This window comes from Grampus griseus (genome assembly GCF_964374135.1).
Source record: "Grampus griseus genome assembly, chromosome: 3".
NCBI lineage: Eukaryota > Metazoa > Chordata > Mammalia > Artiodactyla > Delphinidae > Grampus > Grampus griseus.
In genome coordinates, this window is record NC_139019.1 from 72,010,397 (window position 1) to 72,032,141 (window position 21,745).

Genomic DNA, 21,745 nt, shown 5'->3' on the forward strand with positions numbered 1-21,745 from the left:
TAAATGATATGTGACTACCCTCACCCTAGGCTTTGCTTTTGAAGAACTTTTGCCAATTCTCATCTAAATATTTTTCGATTGAATTTATCTTAGACTTTATCTTTCAGTTTGGACTTCGAAGATTATGAATTTTAAGACTGCTTCTTTTTATTATTTGAAGTTCTACTTCGTTCTTCCTTTTCCATGAAATTCTTCTTGGTTGCTCAGTAAGAACTGGCTGGCTGGTTTATATTAAACATGATAAATAGACAAAGTGTATTTCTGAGATAATACAGAAGGTTCTCAGTAGAGTTACTACTTATACATTTTTCATAAGAAATAATTTTCTTTAATTTGTTATACAGGATTTTGAGGCACCGAGGACACTTTGGCAATGTTTCTGTGGCTTGGCAGCTCTTTCAGAATGATTCTGCTTTGCAACCTGGACAAGAGTTCTACGAAACTTCAGGCACTGTTGACTTTATGGATGGAGAAGGAGCCAAACCAATAATTCTCCATGCTTTTCCAGACAAAATTCCTGAATTCAATGAGTTTTATATTTTAAAGCTTGTGAACATTTCAGGTGCTGTGTTTTCTCATCTCTTTTATTTTACCACCAAAATTTACTATTTTATGCTGGAATAATTAGAGCTGTATAGAAAATGCAGTTAAATGAAGTTTTATGGATGGAGACATATCCATCCTCAAACTTGTAAATAGATTTTTTTTCCACACCAAATAGAGTATCTCAAACAAAACATTAATGGTAGTTAGGAAGTACAGATTCATGGTAGCTTAAAGTTGGTCTTCATACCATAATTTAAATAATCAATTTTCCCATCACTTTTGGTTTTAAGCATGGGAATTAAACCTTTCTAGTTAGTATCCTCTTTTCAGGCTCAACTGGTTGTTAATGAAATACTGAACCAGAATACCCTTGAAAATGTGGTGAAGGCCATATGGTGACACTATTGTTCATTGATAAACAAGTAAATTACTTAATGAGAAGTTTGCTAAACAAATTCTTTTTGTCTTCATCTTGTACTAGAAAGTACTCCCAATTCTGGTTTTTCATTCCTTATAAATTATCTTATTACAGGTGGGTCCCCAGGTCCTGGGGGCCAACTAGCAGGAACCAACCTCCAGGTGACAGTAATGATTCCATTCAATGATGATCCCTTTGGAGTTTTTATCTTTGATCCAGAGTGCCTAGAGAGAGAAGTGGCAGAAGATGTCCTCTCAGAAGATGATATGTCTTATATCACCAACTTTACTGTTCTGAGGCAGCAGGGTGTCTTCTGTGATGTACGAGTAGGCTGGGAAATACTGTCTAGTGAGTTCACTGCTGGTTTGCCTCCAATGATAGATTTTTTGCTGGCTGGAATTTTTCCCAGCACTGTGCATTCACAACCGCACATGAGGCGTCACCATAGTGGAACAGATGCTTTGTACTTCAGTGGACTAGAGGGTGCATTTGGAACTGTTAATCCAAAATACCATCCCTCAAGGAACAACTCAATTGCCAACTTTACATTTTCAGCTTGGGTAATGCCCAATGCCAATACGAATGGATTTGTTATAGCAAAGGATGATGGTAATGGAAGCATCTACTATGGGGTAAAAATTCAAACAGATGAATCCCATGTGACACTTTCCCTTCATTACAAAACTCTGGGTTCTGATGCTACATATATTGCCAAGACGACAGTCATGAAATACTTAGAAGAAAATGTTTGGCTGCATCTTCTAATTATCCTCGATGATGGTATAATTGAATTCTACCTTGATGGAAATGCAATGCCCAGAGGAATCAAGAGTCTAAAAGGAGAAGCCATTACTGATGGTGAGTGTTATCTTTGCAATTAGGACCCTGAATTTTGAGTTTTTAAAAATTTTGACTTCTTAAAAACGCTAGTGGGTATTTAAAAATCTGCTCATGTATTATTGGTTTATTTTTTTAAATAAAGCTACACGTCTACCAAGACCATAAGTTCTGTGCTGAGTGTTCCAGAAATGAATCAGGCAGAGTCTCTGCCCTTAAAGTACCTGAAATAGGCTCTGGGAGAGAGGTGTGCAAACAGATCACTTCAACACATTGTAGGAAGAAAGAAAAAATTAATAAAGAAGAAAGAAAAAAATTCCTCTTGTGATAGTAGGAGGGATGGGTGTGATAATTCCAGGTAGAAAAGAGAACAAAGGTGTAGAAGTGTGAAGCAGAGTATTGTATCTGGAGAACTGCTGTCAGCTCAGTGTTCTGGAGGTAAAGGGTGGTGGAGATAAGGTTAAAGAGAAATTAAAAGAAAATCATATTGAACAATCCAGCAATTGCAGGGGTTTATAGTATCAGGAGTTAAATTGATGAATTCTATGGTGTGCTTTAAAGAGAGAGAATCCTTATCTTTAAGCTGAATTATGTGCTGTTTCCTTGAGAAACACACTTGTGTGCATGTTTATGTACAAATATCAGTTATTTCTGTTATAATCACCAGTTCCCTCCCAGCCCCTCTATCCTATAATTTGATTTTGTTTTTTTATTTAGTAGGAAAGTAGAGCAGAGCTTATATGGTTATATCTTAACAGAATATTTTCCTTCTGAACCTCCTGCATTAAATATCTGATTGTATTTTTTCTTTCCTAGTAGGAAAAAAGATGGGCAAAAGAATAACATACACACACTACTGATTTCAGCCTGTAGAACCGTGCTTACAACAATCTGTGGCATTAAATTATTAATCTTTTTTTTTTTTTTTTTTTTTTTGCGGTACGTGGGCCTCTCACTGCCGTGGCCTCTCCCGTTGCGGAGCACAGGCTCAGGACACGCAGGCTCAGTGGCCATGGCTCACGGGCCTAGCTGCTCCGCAGCATGTGGGTTCTTCCTGGACTGGGGCACGAACCTGTGTCCCCTGCATTGGCAGGCAGACTCTCAACCACTGTGCCACCAGGGAAGCCCAAATTATTAATCTTTTGATTGTGTGAATATATACATATGTCTGTTAACATTGATGTTAACATCAATTTTTTTGACATGATGTTAACCACCATGATGACATGGTGGTAGAATGGGGAAGATTGGGGAAAGTAAGAGCTGGTGTTTCTTTATGTAGCTTACTGCAAGGAACTTATATTGTCTATGTAATTTGTAACTTATAAATAAAATTGAAAAGGTATATATATATATATATATTTTTAGGTTATTAATGAAATATAGGATATTTTATGTATATTATAAAATATACAAAAGTGTATATAGGTGTACAGGTAGATGAATTTTAAAATTTTAAAAAATTTTTAAATTTTTTAAAAATTTTAAATTCATTTTAAATTCATCAGGTTCAGCACTCCATGTAACCAGCCCCCAGATCAAGAAACAGTGTTCCAAAAGCCCTCTTTGGCTCATTGACTCATCACCATGCCCAACTACGATTGCCATTTCTAAGAGCATAAGATTAGTTTTAAATGTTTTTAAAATTTATGTACATAGAATTGAGCAGTGCGTACGCTTGAGTGTCTGGGGTTTGTTCAGTATTGTGTGTGAAGTTCATCTGTATTTTTGTCTATTGTAGATATTTCATTCTCATTACTATATAGTCAGTCCAGAACCTCTGGAGAAGGCATGGAGGCAATCCCAAATCACTGCCAAACTCTCATCTTACATAAATATCTTAGTTGAGTTATTGGAGAGTCAATAAGTAAAGTAATAAGAATTGGTGAATTCCTAAAAAGGGTTATTATTGATGCATAGTGAAGAGTTGAGCTGCATATTGTTACTATCATGAAAAAGTCCTTAAAACTCATATAATGTTGTTCCTGGGAAGGAATATTTCTTTTTCTACATATATTGCATTAGTTGTTTGGATTAAAAGTTATTTTTGGTCCACAAAAACTCCTTTTGCTGAATCCTCACAACTTCATTTAACTCAAGGTGAATTTCTAACAGATCAAGAATTGAAGTTCTCAAAGAATAGTAATACTAAAGTTTTAAAATTGTGACTGAATTGAATCATTCCATTCTTAGATGTGCAAGGAAATTTTTAGATTTCCCAGAAGAAATGTCTATCCAAATATATACATATACATACGTATATACACATACCTACACACGTACAACATATCCTTTGGTACAAAATATCTTAAATCCCAGCGATTACTTTACTGATTCATTTTTCATTATAATAGATAGCCTTTATTTAATTGTGTTCTAGTTATGTGAAAGCTTTACTTACCTAATAAGACTTTTTAATAAAACCGCTTCACTTTCTGAATCACACTTGTAATTTAGGACAGGATAATTGTGGTTATTGTAGCATTTAAACCCATTTCTAATTTCAGGTCCAGGAACACTGAGAATTGGGGCAGGAGTGAATGGCAATGACAGATTTACAGGTCTGATGCAGGATGTGAGGGCCTATGAGCAGAAATTGACCCTTGAAGAAATTTACGAACTTCATGCCACGCCAGCAAAGAGTGATTTACACCCTGTTTCTGGATATCTGGAATTCAGACAGGGAGAAACTAACAAATCATTCATTATTTCTGCAAGAGATGACAATGAAGAGGAAGGAGAAGAATTATTCATTCTTAAACTAGTCTCTGTATGTGGAGGAGCTCGCATTTCTGAAGAGAATACTACAGCAAGATTGATAATACAAAAAAGTGACAATGCCAATGGCTTGTTTGGTTTCACAGGAGCCTGTATACCAGAGGTAAGTAGTGAGTCTGGTGAATTTCAGAGTTAGTTCGCGGATTTGTTCGGGAGTGGGCTTTCTTTCATTTGGTAAGATTGCCTGAGTATTGACGCTAGGCCCAGAGGTATGCTATAGCCAGCGGTGCAAATGTAAATTATAAGGTCTTTTCTCTTATAAGTTCACAGTTTGAATCAGAAGCTTAATAAGCTGAGAGAAGTAGTAATAAGTTAGCAAATGAAACTTTAGCAGTTATCTTTACAGTTAATGCATTTCACAGAATGCATAATTGTACTCCACATGTAATTTACGTTTTGGCTACTGTGTAAGTAAATGAAATAATATATATTGAAGCTTCTATGAATAATTGTAATTGAGACTTTATTAAAATATGATTTTTTGAGGATTTTTTCCCCACATATGAAACGTTCTTAAGTAGTTACAGTGTTCTTCCATGTTGGATGTAAATGCCTGTCTTATCACCCATCTTGGCCAGCTTAATTCATTAGGCAGTTTTACTGCCCTTATCAGTCCTTTCCAAGCTTTCAAGAATTCGTAATCATCTTGGTTTCCTGTTCAGTAATGTGAGATCTTATGCAACCGCTTCACAGGTGTTCTGTGTGAAGCAACAGCTCAGTGTCCATGGAAGGATGCCAACGAACAAGAGAGGCTTTCCTTTTGCAAGTTGATTCTTGTAGGTTTAGAGGGGTGCATATGTAAATTGAAACAATTAAGAAAAACATGAATGGGTAGAGCTTGAAAAAAATATCTAGGTCATAGGGCTCATTGTATCAATAGCTCAAATTGGGGTGCCTGGCTCTCTGGAGTGTTTTATTGCCCCTCTTATTCTTTGGTTTGGTGACAATCATAAGAGATCTTCAATAAGTGTTCTTTTTCTATACCAGAAATAGAATATTCTAGACAGGGAGGACAAATGTCATACAAGTCTATGACTTAAAAGAGAAATATGTTTATCTATAATGATAATACTTTTAGATACTTAGTTGTCAAAGAACTTTACATGTTAGTTTTTTATGCACCTTTCTGACAATTCATAATGTAGCTGCAACAAATATTAATTATTACCTTCTCCACTTCGAAGGGTTAGAAACGGCAGCTTAGAGACCTGAGAAAATAACTAACCCTAGTTGAATTAAATGAGATAGGATCAAATACCTGATTCAAAGTGTGACAATTGCTAGTATTTAATAAATACTAATTTTCTCCCCCTGCCTTCTTTTGTTTCTAAGATACAGTGGGAAGAACTGGAATTTGAACTTATGTCTTGTGAATTCTAACCTGTTGTCTTTCCCCCATGTATGTTTGATATCATCATCTCTATTTTTAAAAAGACGAAGTGACTTCCATCAGGTTGTGAGAACCATTCTGTGCCATCTAAAATCAGCTTCCCTTCATATCACTTCATGACCTGGCACCTGCCTATGGCTCTGACTTCTTGTGTAATTCTCCTCTTTGGTCAGTATGTTTCAGACTTTCCTTGTTTCAGTTCCAATCTCAGGGCATCAGCACTTCCTAGCCTTTCAATCTGGAACACTCTTATTCCACATCCTCAGAATTAGTCATTCAAGTCTCAGCTCCAAAGACATCTACTCAGTAAAGACTTTTTAATTTAAAGTAATCCTCCCACTTCTCCTAACTGGCCACTCTCCATCCCTTCACCTAGTTTTACTTTTTTTTTGTAACATTGATCACACGCTTCAATTCCGTATGTTATTAATAAGCCTGCTTATATACTGGCTATCACTTTCTACCACAAAGGTGAAAGTTTTATTATTGTTCATTATTGTATCTCTAGGACCTAGCATGGCACATAGTAGGTACTCAATAAGTCTTTGTTGAACTTGTGAATGTATTTTAATATCAAGACATGAAAAGGCTCATAGTTCAAATAACAAACACAACCAGATTCAGCTAAGCTGCATAAATAGCCAAACTGAAAAACAAAACAAAACAATACATAAGTTTTTAAAACCTGCCTAAAATGAGTAGTTTTTGAGTGTTTCTCTGACTTTCTGGGACATTATAGTAAGTCTTCAGTGCTGGCTTATCTCACAATTTCCATTGATAGATTGTGTTGGTGTTGGTTTAGTTCCACCTAGGTATTCCACCTTTGTTCCCAGATATTTCAGAATTTGAACAGGGCCAGTCAACCTTTGATTGCAGAAGAGAACTTCCTTATAGGAGCCACAGCATCTATAGTTGTATAACCGCTGGAAAGAAAAAGAAAACTTGACTGGTTATTCTCTAAGCCCACCTGAGAGAGAAATAGAATACATCTATACTGGAAAGAGTAAAGTTTAGATGGTTAATATAGGGAAAGTGTTGTGTCTAAAAGATCAGATATTGGAATTTGATTGTCAGGAAGATTACAGAATTTTCATTCTTGAAAGTCTTAAGAATTGAAGTATAAAACTCGTACTTTCATCTTGGTGTGATATGAAGACAGGAGTGATATGAAATATTTTTGTCGTGATGACCGTCATCAGTATTTATTGATTGCTTACTGAAGTCATTCTCAAAGTGTAGCGCAAGGACCCCTAGGGGTTCCTGAGATCTTTCAGGAGTTCTACAAAAGTCAAACCTAATTTTATAAAATGCCATGATCTCTTTTTCATTTTATTGACATTTGCCCTGCAAAAGCAACGGTTGCCGAAACTGCTAGCTGCTAGTGCCTTTGTATGAATCAAGGCAGTGGCACAAAACTGTACCAGTTGTCATTGTTTTATTTATCACCACACACCTGTAGTTTAAAAGGTGAATATTTCACTTGAGTATCTTTGATGAAACAATACAAAACATTAATTTGATAAAATTTCTACCCTTGAATACCCACCTTTTTAACATTCCGTATTGTGAAATGAGAAGCACAAATAAAGCACTTCTGCTACATTAACAAAACATGATAGTTGTGAAGAAAAGCGTTTGTGCAGATACTGAGTTGTGAGCTGAACTGGCTGCTCTTTTCGTGGAACACCATTTTTACTTGAAAAATGACCAACAAAGTTTGGTTATTCAGACTTGGGTATCTGGCAGGCATTTTCATGGAAATGAATGAAGTGAGTCAGTGACTACCTGGAAAACAACTGATAGTATTTGTTGCCAGTGATAAAAATTTGAGCTTTCAAACAAAAATTAGGGTTGTTGGGACATTTTACCTGCCAAAGTGAACTTGATAGTTTCCCAATACTTAAAGACTTTTCAGGTAAGATTGATAGTGATATTAGCAAGTGTGATTTACTTATTTTGTATAATGAAATACATCAACATTTGGAAGATGTGTATAACTCAGTGAACCAATATTCTCCAAATAATCCACGTGTATTGTTACAAAATCATGCATGGGTAAAGACCGATTTAAAGTGCAAGGTAGACCAATGGATTTTGATGTCTTAGAGTATGATTCCACATTGCAACTAAACTACCACTTGTCCAATTTTGGTATAATATTGAGGAAGAATACCCACAGCTGTCTGAAAACACTATTGTAATCCTCTTCCTTTTCCAGTCATATATCTATGTAACGCTGGATAGTCTTCATATACTTCAACCAAAATAACAAATAGCAACAGACAAATTGATTACAAATGGAGATATGAGAATCTAGCTGTCTTTTATTAAGCTAGACTTTGAAGAGAATTGCAAAGATGTAAAAACAATGCCCCCATCATTATTTTTTTGTTTTAGAGACTATAGTTAGTTTTCATAAAATACGTTGCTTATGTTAACATGAGTTTATTATTGCTATTTAAAATGAGTTAGTATATCAGTATTTAATTTTTTTTCAAATTTCATTCATAAAATGGTAAATATCAGCAGATTTCACCAACATAAGCAAGAAACTCCTTGGGGTTCTCAGTCATTTTTATGAGAGCTCAGGAGTCCTGAAACTAAAATATTTGAGAACTGGTGGTTTATACCTGGAATTATCTTGAATTTAAATTTTATGGTTATTTGCTTCATTTTCAGAAATAAAAACCACTGTCACTTCCATAGATTCTTCTGCATTGTGATGTTTCAGTGACATTGAAAAGTTAACTTTTTTCTTATTCCTCCAAAAATGCTGAAGCCGATAGAGATCGTTTAAAGACTTCTCTCTGAATTATGTTATGCTTTTACATTTTTCATAGATTCATATGACATAAAGTAATATTAAGGTTAAAATGAAAGCATAATAAGATCTTAAACAAATAATGAAAATATGTGGAATATGACATAGTCTACTTGTTGGCATATTGAAAGAGATGAGATTATTTTGTGATTTGTTTCCTCCTAACCAGGTACATCGTGTCCTGGCAAATAGCAGGTGCTTAATAAATTTAATTGAAAGAATGAACAAATGTAGTTTAGAGCCCTGGTGGGGTATGCCAAATAATTCTTTGGATTCCTAGTGGGCTCTGTATTGAACAGATGGCTGATTTTTGTTGGACGTATTGCCTAGTAGTCACATTATCATGTTGCCTTCCTGTGTTTTGTTATTCTTCGTACTTAACAATGTTATTTTCTCTCCACCTTCTTTTCGCACTGTTTTTTTAATGTCCTGCAGTCTTGTATACCACATAATTATAGAGTTGCTTTTCCTAATGATTCATAGAATTTGCTAGTCTTACTTTACTTTTACAACTACTATTTGGATTATGTTTTATATTTATAAACTCATGGCTTAAGAATCAATTTAGAGATATTTTGAGAGGATCTTTGTAAAAACGAGAATATTATTTAACTTGGACTGTGTTTGTTTTTATGTGCCTGCCCTATGTTATGTGAATAGATTCCTTTAGATATAAGTGATATTGATATAATCTGATATCCCAGATCATCAGCCAAGCATGAAACAAAATAAAAAATTAATTGGATGTGTAATTGTTTAGCTTTAATCTTCTATCTCAGTAGAGAAAGCCAAATTCATGTGGAATAATATATTATTTTTTCTAGGAAAATGTATTTCAGAAACTCTTCTCATTGTTAACCTTTATAATTACTTTTCTGATGGTCTGAAGATGTGTCAAGTTCCTGACTCAAAAGAGAAAACAGTAGCGGCTGCTACTGTTTCTTGTGAAAAACTGAGTGATGATGGTTCGGATGATTATTACTTGATGTTATGCCCCTTCATATATACTGGCCTGTACTTTTGCTTGATTTATTATTCTAAAGTCAATTAGATGGGGGCTTCCCTGGTGGCACAGTGGTTAAGAATCTGCCTGCCAATACAGGGGACACGGGTTTGAGCCCTGGTATGGGAAGATCCCACATGCCGCAGAGCAACGAAGCCCGTGCGCACAACCACTTAGCCTACACTCTAGAGCCCGCAAGCCACAACTACTGAAGCCCACGGGCCTAGAGCCCATGCTCCGTAAAAAGAGAAGCCACCGCAGTGAGAAGCCCGCACACCACAACAAAGAGTAGCCCCGGCTCGCCACAACTAGAGAAAGCCTGAGCACAGCAACGAAGACCCAACGCAGCCAAAAATAAATAAATACATAAGTAAAGTCAATTAGGTGAATTTCTTTTAATTTTTTTTTTTTTTTTTTTGTGGTATGCGGGCCTTTCACTGTTCTGGCCTCTCCCGTTGCGGAGCACAGACTCCGGACGTGCAGGCTCGGCAGCCATGGCTCACGGGCCTAGCCACTCCGCGGCATGTGGGATCTTCCCAGACCGGGGCACGAACCCATGTCCCCTGCATTGGCAGGTGGATTCTCAACCACTGCGCCACCAGGGAAGCCCTCTTTTAAATTTTTTGATCAGTCTTTTTAAATATAGAGCAGTTAAACCATTTCCATTTTTTTCTTTTCTTGTTTGACATTTTTAGTTTTTTTTTGAATTTTATTTTAGTTTTTTATACAGCAGGTTTTTGTTAGTCATCCATTTTATACACATCATTGTATACATGTCAATCCCAATCTCCCAATTCATCACACCACCACCCCTACCGCCCACTGCTTTACCCCCTTGGTGTCCATACGTTTGTTCCCTACATCTGTGTCTCCATTTCTGCCCTGCAAACCGGTTCATCTGTACCAGTTTTCTAGGTTCCACATATATGCGTTAATATACAATATTTGTTTTTCTCATTCTGACTTACTTCACTCTGCATGACAGTCTCTAGATGCATCCACGTCTCTACAAATGACCCAATTTCGTTCCTTTTTATGGCTGAGTAATATTCCATTGTATATATTTACCACATCTTCTTTATCCATTCGTCTGTCGATGGGCATTTAGGTTGCTTCCATCACCTGTCTATTGTAAATAGTGCTGCAGTGAGCATTGGAGTGCATGTGTCTTTTTTAATGATGGTTTTCTCTGGGTATATGCCCAGTAGTGAGATTGCTGGGTCACATGGTAATTCTATTTTTAGTTTTTTAAGGAATCTCCGTACTGTTCTCCACAGTGGCTGTATCAATTTACATTCCCACCAACAGTGCAAGAGGGTTCCCTTTTCTCCACACCCTCTCCAGCATTTGTTGTTTATAGATTTTTTGATAATGCCCATTCTAACTGGTGTGAGGTGATACCTTATTGTAGTTTTGATTTGCATTGCTCTAATAATTAGTGATGTTGAGCAACTTTTCATGTGCTTCTTGGCCATCTGTATGTCTTCTTTGGAGAGATGTCTATTTAGGTCTTCTGCCTATTTTTTGATTGGGTTGTTTGTTTCTTTAATATTGAGCTGCGTGAGCTGTTTATATATTTTGGAGATTAATCCTTTGTCTGTTTATTGGTTTGCAAATATTTTCTCCCATTTTGAGGGTTGTCTTTTCGTCTTGTTTATGGTTTCCTTTGCTGTGCAAAAGCTTTTAAGTTTCATTAGGTCCCATTTGTTTATTTTTCTTTTTATTCCATTACTCTAGGAGGTGGATCAGAAAAGATCTTGCTGTGATTTATTTCAAAGAGTGTTCTTCCTATGTTTTCCTCTGAGTGTTTTATAGTGTCCAGTCTTACATTAAGGTCTCTAATCCATTTTGAGTTTATTTTTGTGTATGGTGTTAGGGAGTGTTCTAATTTCATACTTTTACATGTAGCTGTCCAGTTTTCCCAGCACCACTTATTGAAGAGACTGTCTTTTCTCCATTGTATATCCTTGCCTCCTTTGTCATAGATTAGTTGACCATAGGTGTGTGGGTTTATCTCTGGGCTTTCTATCTTGTTCTATTGATCCGTGTTTTTGTTTTTGTGTCAGTACCATATTGTCTTGATTAGGGTAGCTTTGTAGTATAGTCTGAAGTCAGGGCATCTGATTCCTCCAGCTCTGCTTTTTTCCCTCAAGACTGCTTTGGCTATTCGGGGTCTTTTGTGTCTCAATACAAATTTTAAGATTTTTGGTTCTGCTTCTGTAAAAAATGCCATTGGTAATTTGGTAAGAATTGCATTGAATCTGTAGATTGCTTTGGTTACTATAGTCATTTTCACAATATTGATCCTTCCAATCCAAGAACATGGTATAGCTCTCCATCTGTTGGTATCATCTTCAATTTCTTTCATCAGTGTCTTTTGTGCATACAGGTCTTTTGTCTCCCTAGGTAGGTTTATTCCTAGGTATTTTATTCTTTTTGTTGCAATGGTAAATGGGAGTGTTTCCTTAATTTCTCTTTCAGATTTTTCATCATTAGTGTATAGAAATGCAACAGATTTCTGTGCATTAATTTTGTATCCTGCTACTTTACCAAATTCATTGATTAGCTCTAGTAGTTTTCTGGTGGCATCTTTAGGATGTTCTATGTATGTCATCTCTATGTCATGCTCTATGCTCATGTCATCTGCACATAGTGACAGTTTTACTTCTTCTCTTCCAATTTGTATTCCTTTTATTTCTTTTTCTTCTCTGATTGCCGAGGCTAGGCCTTCCAACACTATGCTGAATAATAGTGGTGAGAGTGGACATCCTTGTCTTGTTCCTGATCTTAGAGGAAATGCTTTCAGGTTTTCACCATTGAGATGATGTTTGCTGTGGGTTTGTCATATATGGCCTTTATTATGTTGAGGTAGGTTCTCTCTATGCCCACTTTCTGGAGAGTTTTTATCATGAGTGGGTGTTGAATTTTGTCAAAAGCTTTTTCTGCATCTATTGAGATGATCATATGATTTTTCTTCTTCAGTTTGTTAATATGGTGTATCACATTGATTGATTTGCATATATTGAAGAATCCTTGCATGCCTGGGATAAATCCCACTTTACCATGGTGTATGATCCTTTTAATGTGTTGTTGGATTCTGTTTGCTAGTATTTTGTTGAGGATTTTTGCATCTGTATTCATCAGTGGTATTGGCCTGTAATTTTCTTTTCTTTTAGTATCTTTGTCTGGTTTTGGTATCAGGGTGATGGTGGACTCAGAGAATGAGTTTGGGAGTGTTCCTTCCTCTGCAATTTTTTGGAAGAGTTTGAGAAAGATGGGTGTTAGCTCTTCTCTAAATTTTTGATAGAATTCACCTGTGAAGCCATCTGGTCCTGGACTTTTGTTTGTTGGAAGCTTTTTAATCACAGTTTCAATTTTATTACTTGTAACTGGTCTGTTCATATTTTCTATTTCTTCCTGGTTCAGTCTTGGAAGGTTATACCTTTCTAATAATTTGTCCATTTCTTCCAGGTTGTCCATTTTATTGGCATAGAGTTGCTTGTAGTAGTCTCTTAGGATGCTTTGTATTTCTGCGGTGTCTGTTGTAACTTCTCCTTTTTCGTTTCTAATTTTATTGATTTGAGTCCTCTCCCTCTTTTTCTTGATGAGTCTGGCTAATGGTTTATCAATTTTGTTTATCTTCTCAAAGAACCAGCTTTTAGTTTTATTGGTCTTTGCTATTGTTGTCTTTGTTTCTATTTCATTTATTTCTGCTCTGATCTGTATGATTTCTTTCCTTCTGCTAACTTTGGGTTTTGTTTGTTCTTCTTTCTCTAGTTCCTTTAGGTGTAAGATTAGATTATTTATTTGAGATTTTTCTTGTTTCTTGAGGTAGGCTTGTATAGCTATAAACTTACCTCTTAGATCTGCTTTTGCTGCATCCTGTAGGTTTTGGATTGTTGTGTTTTCATTGTCGTTTGTCTCTAGGTATTTTTTGATTTCCTCTTTGATTTCTTCAGTGATCTCTTGTTTATTTAGTAAGTAGTGCTTAGCCTCCACGTGTTTGTGTTTTTTACATTTTTCCCCCTGTAATTCATTTTGAATCTCATAGTGTTGTGGTCAGAAAAGATGCTTGATATGATTTCAATTTTCTTAAATTTACTGAGGCTTGATTAGTGACCCGAGATGTAATCTATCCTGGAGAATGTTCCGTGCACACTTGAGAAGAAAGTGTAATCTGCTGGTTTTGGATGGAATGTCCTATAAATATCAATTAAATCTATCTGGTCTGTTGTGTCATTTAAAGCTTGTGTTTCCTTATTAATTTTCTGTTTGGATGATGTGTCCATTGGTGTAAGTGAGGTGTTAAAGTCCCCCACTATTATTGTATTACTGTTGATTTCCCCACTATTATTGTATTACTTTTGATTTCTTTTTGAGGTGTTAGCAGTTGCCTTATGTATTGAGGTGCTCCTACTTGGGTGCATATATATTTATAATTGTTATATCTTCTTCTTGGATTGATCCCTTCATCATTATGTAGTGTCCTTCCTTGCCTCTTGTTACATTCTTTATTTAAAGTTTATTTTATCTGGTATGAGTATTGCTACTTCAGCTTTCTTTTGATTCCATTTGCATGGAATGTCTTTTTCCATCACCGCACTTTCAGTCTGTATGTGTCCCTAGGTTTGAAGTGGGTGTCTTACAGACCGCATATATATGGGTCTTGTTTTTGTATCCAATCAGTGAGCCTGTGTTTTTTGGTGGGAGCATTTAATCCATTCACGTTTAAGGTAATTATCGATATGTATGTTCCTATGACCGTTTTGTTAATTGTTTTGGGTTCGTTTTTGTAGGTCCTTTTCTTCTCTTGTGTTTCACACTTAGAGAAGTTTCTTTAGCATTTGTGTAGAGCTGGTTTGGTGGTGCTGAATTTTCTTAGCTTTTGCTTGTCTGTTAAGCTTTTGATTTCTCCATCGAATCTGAATGAGATTCTTGCTGGGTAGAGTAATCTTGGTTGTAGCCGCCGCAGTGAGAAGCCTGCACACTGCAACAGAGTAGCCCCGGCTCACCTCAACTAAAGAAAGCCTGCGCGCAGCAACGAAGACCCAACGCAGCCAAAGATAGATAAATAAGTAAATAAATAAATAAAGTCAATTAGGTGAATATTTTAATAGTGGAAAAGATCTTTTAATTATTTATTCTCCATGTCTTAATCCCCTTCTTGTATTGCTAATTCCATCCTCTGGTCTGCTATTTCCCAAAGTGCTGTGTGTGGATGGCCTTGGTTGGAAATATCTAACGCATTTTCCTGGATACCATTCCTGAATCAAGATCCCATTTCTGAGTCAGAATCTCTATTGGGGGATGGGATGGGAGGCAAAAAGCTGAAATTTAAAAATCTTTTACAATGGAAAATATCATACGTACAGAATAATAGAAAAAGAATAGTCACCCCAGTGACCCATCACCTAGCTTAAACATTTATTAGCCTTTTGCCAGTCTTGTTTCTTATTTTTTGGCTGAAATAATTTTTAAAGCAAATGTCATGCATTACGTCATTTCTCTGTAAATTCATAAGTATGCAAGGTGGATTTTTACCAAGCATCCTATGTCATTTTTTTTTAATGGATGCTTGGCTCTTGAAGCTTCTTCCCTTGTTAAAACTTTACAGAGTTTACTTTATTGTGTAAATTATTAATTCATTAAAATTTCTATGCAATTTTGATATATACCACACGTCTGCACTTATTTGTATTGAATATGGATAGTCTTTTTTTCTCTTCTTTTTCAAACTGAAAATAGTTAGTAGGTGATAGATTTTAATGAAGGCTTTACTAAATGAAAGTGTGGTTGGATAACTTTTCCCCATGTGATTCCTGCAAGCAAAATGCTTAGTCCTGTACGCTGCATGGTAATATCATTGACTTGGTAAAAAGCTATAAGAAGACATCACACTCCTTAGTGTGTCTTTGGATCTAATTAATCTATGTCTCTTGCTGAAAGGGAAAGGCTGAATACTCATATGTTGGGATTAATGATTTATTAATTTAACTCATTCAAAATAGTCATTCTGATTAAAATTTGGGGTGGGAAAAGGGAGCAAATATGTCCCCACTCTGATAGGAATCTAAATACATGGGAATTTGCTTTTTTTAAATATGCAAGCATTTAAGTTTCTTGATAAAATAAGGGAATGTTTTTATGTGGCATTTTTTGTTACTGTGTTTGTGTATCTGTTTTTTTTTTTTTTTTTTTTTTTTGCGGTACGCGGGCCTCTCACTGCTGTGGCCCCTCCCATTGCGGAGCACAGGCTCCGGACGCGCAGGCTCAGCGGCCATGGCTCACGGGCCCAGCCGCTCCGCGGCATGTGGGATCCTCCCAGACCTGGGCACGATCCCGTGTCCCCTGCATCGGCAGGCAGACTCCCAACCACTGCGCCACCAGGGAAGCCCTGTGTATCTGTATTTTAAGGGGAAGAAATATAAGATTTGTTTAGCACTTACTATTTTACTAGGTACCATGTAAAGCACTTATTTAACCTCCACCAAAGTCCATGAGACATTGTGATCTTCATTTTAAGAAGAGATCACTGAGACAGAGGACTTTTGGTAAGTGGTGGAGTGAAACAGTCAAACAGAACTGTTTGATCTTAAAGCCATGCTGTTTCCACCACACGTATGTTTGTATACCATTCAGCTATGATGAAAATGCTGATGTAAATGTCTAAGTGGAAATTAAATTAGTTGCTGTATTGAGCACCTGTGTCTTTGCTGCTTCCTCTTCTCTCCAGCCTCTTAGGGTTGGAGGGCCCCACCTTCAGAACAGTTAATTCTGCCGTAACATGATAGATGTGTTCCTAAAAATCACCACTCTGTACCAAATTGCATAGTGAAAAACACAAGAACTTATGGGAAAGATGAGTTAGGCGAACGCTATCCAAAAATTTGGTCAGTGATATGTAAAAAGAAAGGTAAGGACCTAATAAAAAATAGGTTTACACAATAAGTGTTTAATTCTTAAGTATGATAATAAATATGGCATATACCTTGAAAAAACCTTAAGTTTGCTTGTAGAAGTGGGCATCAGAGGAATGTAGCTTGCATGCTACTGTGAAGTGACGGAAGGAGGTTTATTCGAAATCAGAGGGAACGTTGCCACATTCACTGCAGATAAATGTGGCTGGTGACACATGCGTTGAACTGAGGTAACTGATGTTTGGAGAGTGTGTGTGTGTGTGTGTGTGTGTGTGTGTGTGTGTGTGTGTGTGTGTGTGTGTGTGTGTGTGTATTCCCATGTGGCTTGTTTTAGGTGGTACAGTTTTCTGTGTTCACCATGTTTCTTGTGGATGAAATTATACATAAACAAATGTGAAATATGTTCAGAGTGCTCCCTGATGTATCAGTTGAATTGGAACAGTTTCATTTCAAAACCAGTGTTACAGCAGAACTGATTGTACTTGGTCCTTTTCTATCTATACTTACTTCCCTCATTGTCTTATCCAGTCTTTAAATATAATTTATTGTAATGGCCTTAAAATATACCATTTGTATATGGCCTTAAAATACCAGGCCATATGTTAAATACCATAACATTTTTACAATGTTATGCCAGTCTCTGCTCTACAGCAAAGTGACTCAGTTATACACATGTATACATTCTTTTTTAATATTATTTTCTATTATAGTTTACCCCAGGAGATTGGATATAGTTCCCTGTGCTATACTGTAGGACCTTGTTGTTTATCCATTCTAAATGTAGTAGTTTGCATCTACTAACCCCAAACTCCCAGTCCATCCCTCTCCCTCCCCCTCTTCCCCTTGGCAACCACAAGTCTGATCTCTGTCTGTGAGTCTGTTTGTGTTCTGCAGATAGGTTCATTTGTGCTGTATTTTAGATCCCACATATAAGTGATATCATATGGTATTTGTCTTTCTCTTTCTGACTTACTTAATCCCTAGTTGCATCCACGTTGCTGCAGATGGCATTATTTTGTTCTTTTTATGACTGAGTAGTATTCTATTGTATATATGTACCACATCTTCCTTATCCATTCATCTCTCAATGGACACTTAGGTTGTTTCCATATCTTGGCTATTGTGAATAGTGCTGCAGTGAACATAGGGCTGCATGTATCTTTTTGAATTAGAGTTTTCTCTGGGTATATGCCCAGGAGTGGGATTGCTGGATCATATGGTAATTCTATTTTTAGTTTTCTGAGGAACCTCCATACTGTTTTCCATAGTGGCTGTACCAACCTAATTCCCACTAATAGTGTGGGAGGGTTCCCTTTTCTCAACACCCTCTCCAGTACTTGTTATTTGTAGACTTTTTAATGATGGCCATTCTGACTGGTGTAAGGTGGTACGTCATTGTAGTTTTGATTTTCATTTCTCTAATAATTAGTGATGTTGAGCATCTTTTCATGTGCCTACTGGCCATTTGTATGCCTTCTTTGGAGAAATGTCTGTAAAGGTCTTCTGCCCATTTTTTGATTGGGTTGTTTTTTTGTTGTTGAGTTACATGAGCTGTTTGGAAATACCAGTTTTTAAATTGAACTATAGTTGATTTAAAATGTTGTGTTAGTTTCACGTGTACAGCAAAGTGATTCAGTTATACACACACACGCACATATATATGTGTATTCTTTTTCAGATTATTTTCCATTACAGGTTATTACAAGATATTGAATATAGTTTCCTGTGCTATACAGTAAATCCTTGTTTATTTTACATGTAGTGGTATGTATCTGTTAAGCCCAAAGTCCTAATTTATCCTTCCCCCACTTTCCCCTTTGGTAACCATAAGTTTGTTTTCTATGTCTGTGAGTCTGTTTCTGTTTTGTAAGTGAGCTTATTTGTATTATTTTTTAAATTCCACATATAAGTGATAGCAAATATTTGTTTTTCTCTGTCTGCCTTCACTTAGTATGATAATCTCTAGGTCCATCCATATTGCTGCAAATGGCAATATTTCATTCTTCTTTATGGCTGAGTAATATTCCATTGTGTGTGTGTGTGTGTATTATATGACATCACCTGAAGCAGCTGGCCTAGTGCAGCAATGGGATTGCCTGTTAAAGACTCAGCCAAGGTGCCAGCTCAGGGACAACATCTTGAAGTGTTGGAGTTTTGTGCTCCAAGATCCAGCATGTGTGCCCAATGGCTGATATCTAATTCCTTGCCCCCAGTAATTAGATCACATGAGCTCAGGAAGCAAGAGGTAGAAGTGAGACTCTTAACTCCATCACCCCCAGTGACCCACTGTCAGAATTTGTGTTTCCTGTTCCCATGTTTTAAGTTCCACTGGATTAGAAGTTCTGGTTGGACCTGGAGATGGAACATTTCCATCCAGAGACAGACTGAAGGCTCTTTTGAACAACCGTAGGGTCATTTTGGGCTTCTTAGGCTGGCAGACGAGCGGACAAAGGAGTTATATTGCCCCAGGGGTCCTTGATCTTGTGTACTATGAGGCAGTAGAGTTTCTGCTGCATTTTGGAGTAGGAATGCTGATGCTCAGTGAAACTCGAAGGATTTACTGGAACAACTCCTGGTGCTTCCATGCTCATTGATAACTGTTCTGACTATTGCCTGTTCGCAGACAAATTTCAAATCTGTTCTTTCTAGCTCTGATGTTGGCACCAAAATAGCTCTATTTAATGCTGATCAGAGGTGCTTATGATTGATGTGAAAAGTAGAGAATGACACTATATATATTAAGATTTGTATTTTGAGCTCTATTTATTCAGTTTTAGTTCTTTTTTCTATGAATTTTATGGTAGATACTATAAAAATAGAATTGAGAGATGGAGAATTTAAGAATAGGAAGACCTATTCTAAAAGATATTCCAATTTCCTGCTCCATGTAATTTCTAAACATTATCTTAAATTATGTAAATAAAAATACTTTTCACATGAAAAATGCACACATGTATGTATACATATGTATATATGTCAGAAATAGCAAAAAGATATTAAGCATGATATCAGTGCCCTCCTTTACCTGACTGTTGTCTCCCCACCAGGAGTTTCTCCAGGCTGTCCCCACTGGATAGTTTATAATAACCACCCTCAAAATGATTTCACCAAATCCACTCGATTACTTCTTGTGTCTGTGCCTAGAAAGTTCTCCCTGATGTCATGTTCCACTCTTTACACCCTACTTTTTGTGCTGAACTCATCATAAAATCATGAGTTTGTTTTCCTCTTTAGACTTACCCAGGTAAAGGATTGTGCTTTTTTTAAAAAAATCGTTTGTAACTGTAGCATCTAGCATAGTGGCTGACACACAAGAGGTTTCAATGAATGAATTACATTTGTAGTTAATTAATTATGATTGTTTCTGCTTTTATTTATCCCTTTAAAGGAATGAGTGGAAAAATCAATGATTGTAAATACTTTTTAGCAGTCAAAAATATATCCGGAGGAATGTAGAGGCCGCCTTAGAGAGGTAGAAAGTTATAGAATTAAGTTTATGGTAAAAGGATTTCAGTAAAGCCTTGTAATTTTATCACTGATTTGAATTGGTGTATACTTATAAAGAACTTATGTTCAATTTCAGATTGCAGAGGAGGGATCCACCATTTCATGTGTGGTGGAGCGAACCAGAGGAGCTCTGGATTACGTGCATGTTTTTTACACCATCTCACAGATCGAATCTGATGGTGTTAATTACCTTGTTGACGATTTTGCTAATGCCAGTGGAACTATCACATTCCTTCCTTGGCAGAGATCAGAGGTAAACTCTACCTTCTCTGTTTCTTTGAAAGCCTCCTGGAAAGCTTTTCCTGATCTGTTTGTTCTGTAATTTATTTGCAGCTTCCTGCTTTTTAAGCAATTTAGAATATTTAGGCAATTAGTTATATATCATGGCATAAAATATTTTTGTATTTATTTCTGCAGTGAAAAATTAAGGATGTTAAATAATGTCTGTTATATCTGTTCTTTAATCTCAATATAATAAAAGTGGTATAGCTTGAAGATTTATCATTGTGGGTTTTTGGTTATTACTGATACAATGAGAAACTGCAGAATTCTTAATGGTACTCTTCCGGTCAGCCAAGAGGAATTCCTAAAACTGTAATATTTTATTTTTAAATTTGGAAAAAATAGGTAATTTTTCTTTGTTTTGAAAGTACAAGTGATCACCAGTTTTATCAGAAGCTTTCCGTGAATCGTCTGATTTCTGAATAGATGCTCCAGAAATAAGTGACACTTATTGTAAGTGAAATTGAGATGAGACCTTCTCCTATATAAATTTTTTTTACATTCTAATATAAAATGTCTGATATGTTGGAATATTCATATCAGTATAATTTTTCATTAGAAATGTAAATAGTTTATAGGTCATCAGGGATAAATAGTAAAATAACTTAAGACTTGCAAATATCTTTGAAGACATTTCTAAGGGACTTAGGAGTTGATTGGATGAAAAAGATAAAATTAGGAAAAATTTAAAATATTCTTAAGATTTAAAGAGTTCAAGCTAAAGAAAAGTGATCAAATCTCTATAATTTGGGGTAAGAAGGAAACAAATTAAATAACTTACAACAGAAGTTCCCAATAGCAGTCTGTAAATAAGAGCCATGATAAATGTTTTACTGGTCTTTGGTAAAATGAGGAAAATTAGGACAATGAGTAAGTTTTCGTAAGGCTGAAATTATTCCATTTAAAGGACTATAATTTATTCTGATCCTGTCTTTTTCACTTCTTTTTTGGATTTAAATTGCTATTTCTTTTATCAAGTAACAGTGATGATATGTGATAACTTTTTAATGTTCCCACTTGGAAAACAGAGTTGATCCTCAAAATATTCCCCTGGAAAATTTACCCTCTATGAAATAAAAATATAGCTGGGAACCACTGTTTTATAAAGAGTATTCATATATATTTTGGAAGAGCTAAGAGTTAATAAAAGTTTGGTCAGGAAAATAGTCGTATACGCTCCTGTCAAGATTTATTTAAAATATTTTCTTCTGTCATTTAAAAATTTCTTTAAAAACGAATTGACCTT

At 36.0% G+C, this 21,745-nt stretch overlaps 1 protein-coding gene across 1 annotated transcript in view; it reads left to right on the plus strand.

Annotated features, from left to right (window-relative positions):
• The window catches only part of ADGRV1 (adhesion G protein-coupled receptor V1), a gene marked incomplete at its 5' end in the record, with an annotated part of 563,397 nt that overhangs the window by 78,761 nt on the left and 462,891 nt on the right, over positions 1 to 21,745 (plus strand). Inside the window, 4 exons of the mRNA XM_082650308.1 lie at positions 345 to 562; positions 1,079 to 1,822; positions 4,309 to 4,682; positions 20,294 to 20,470. Of these exons, the coding sequence (XP_082506434.1) occupies positions 345 to 562; positions 1,079 to 1,822; positions 4,309 to 4,682; positions 20,294 to 20,470 (1,513 nt within the window). The remainder of the gene's footprint in view (positions 1 to 344; positions 563 to 1,078; positions 1,823 to 4,308; positions 4,683 to 20,293; positions 20,471 to 21,745) is intronic.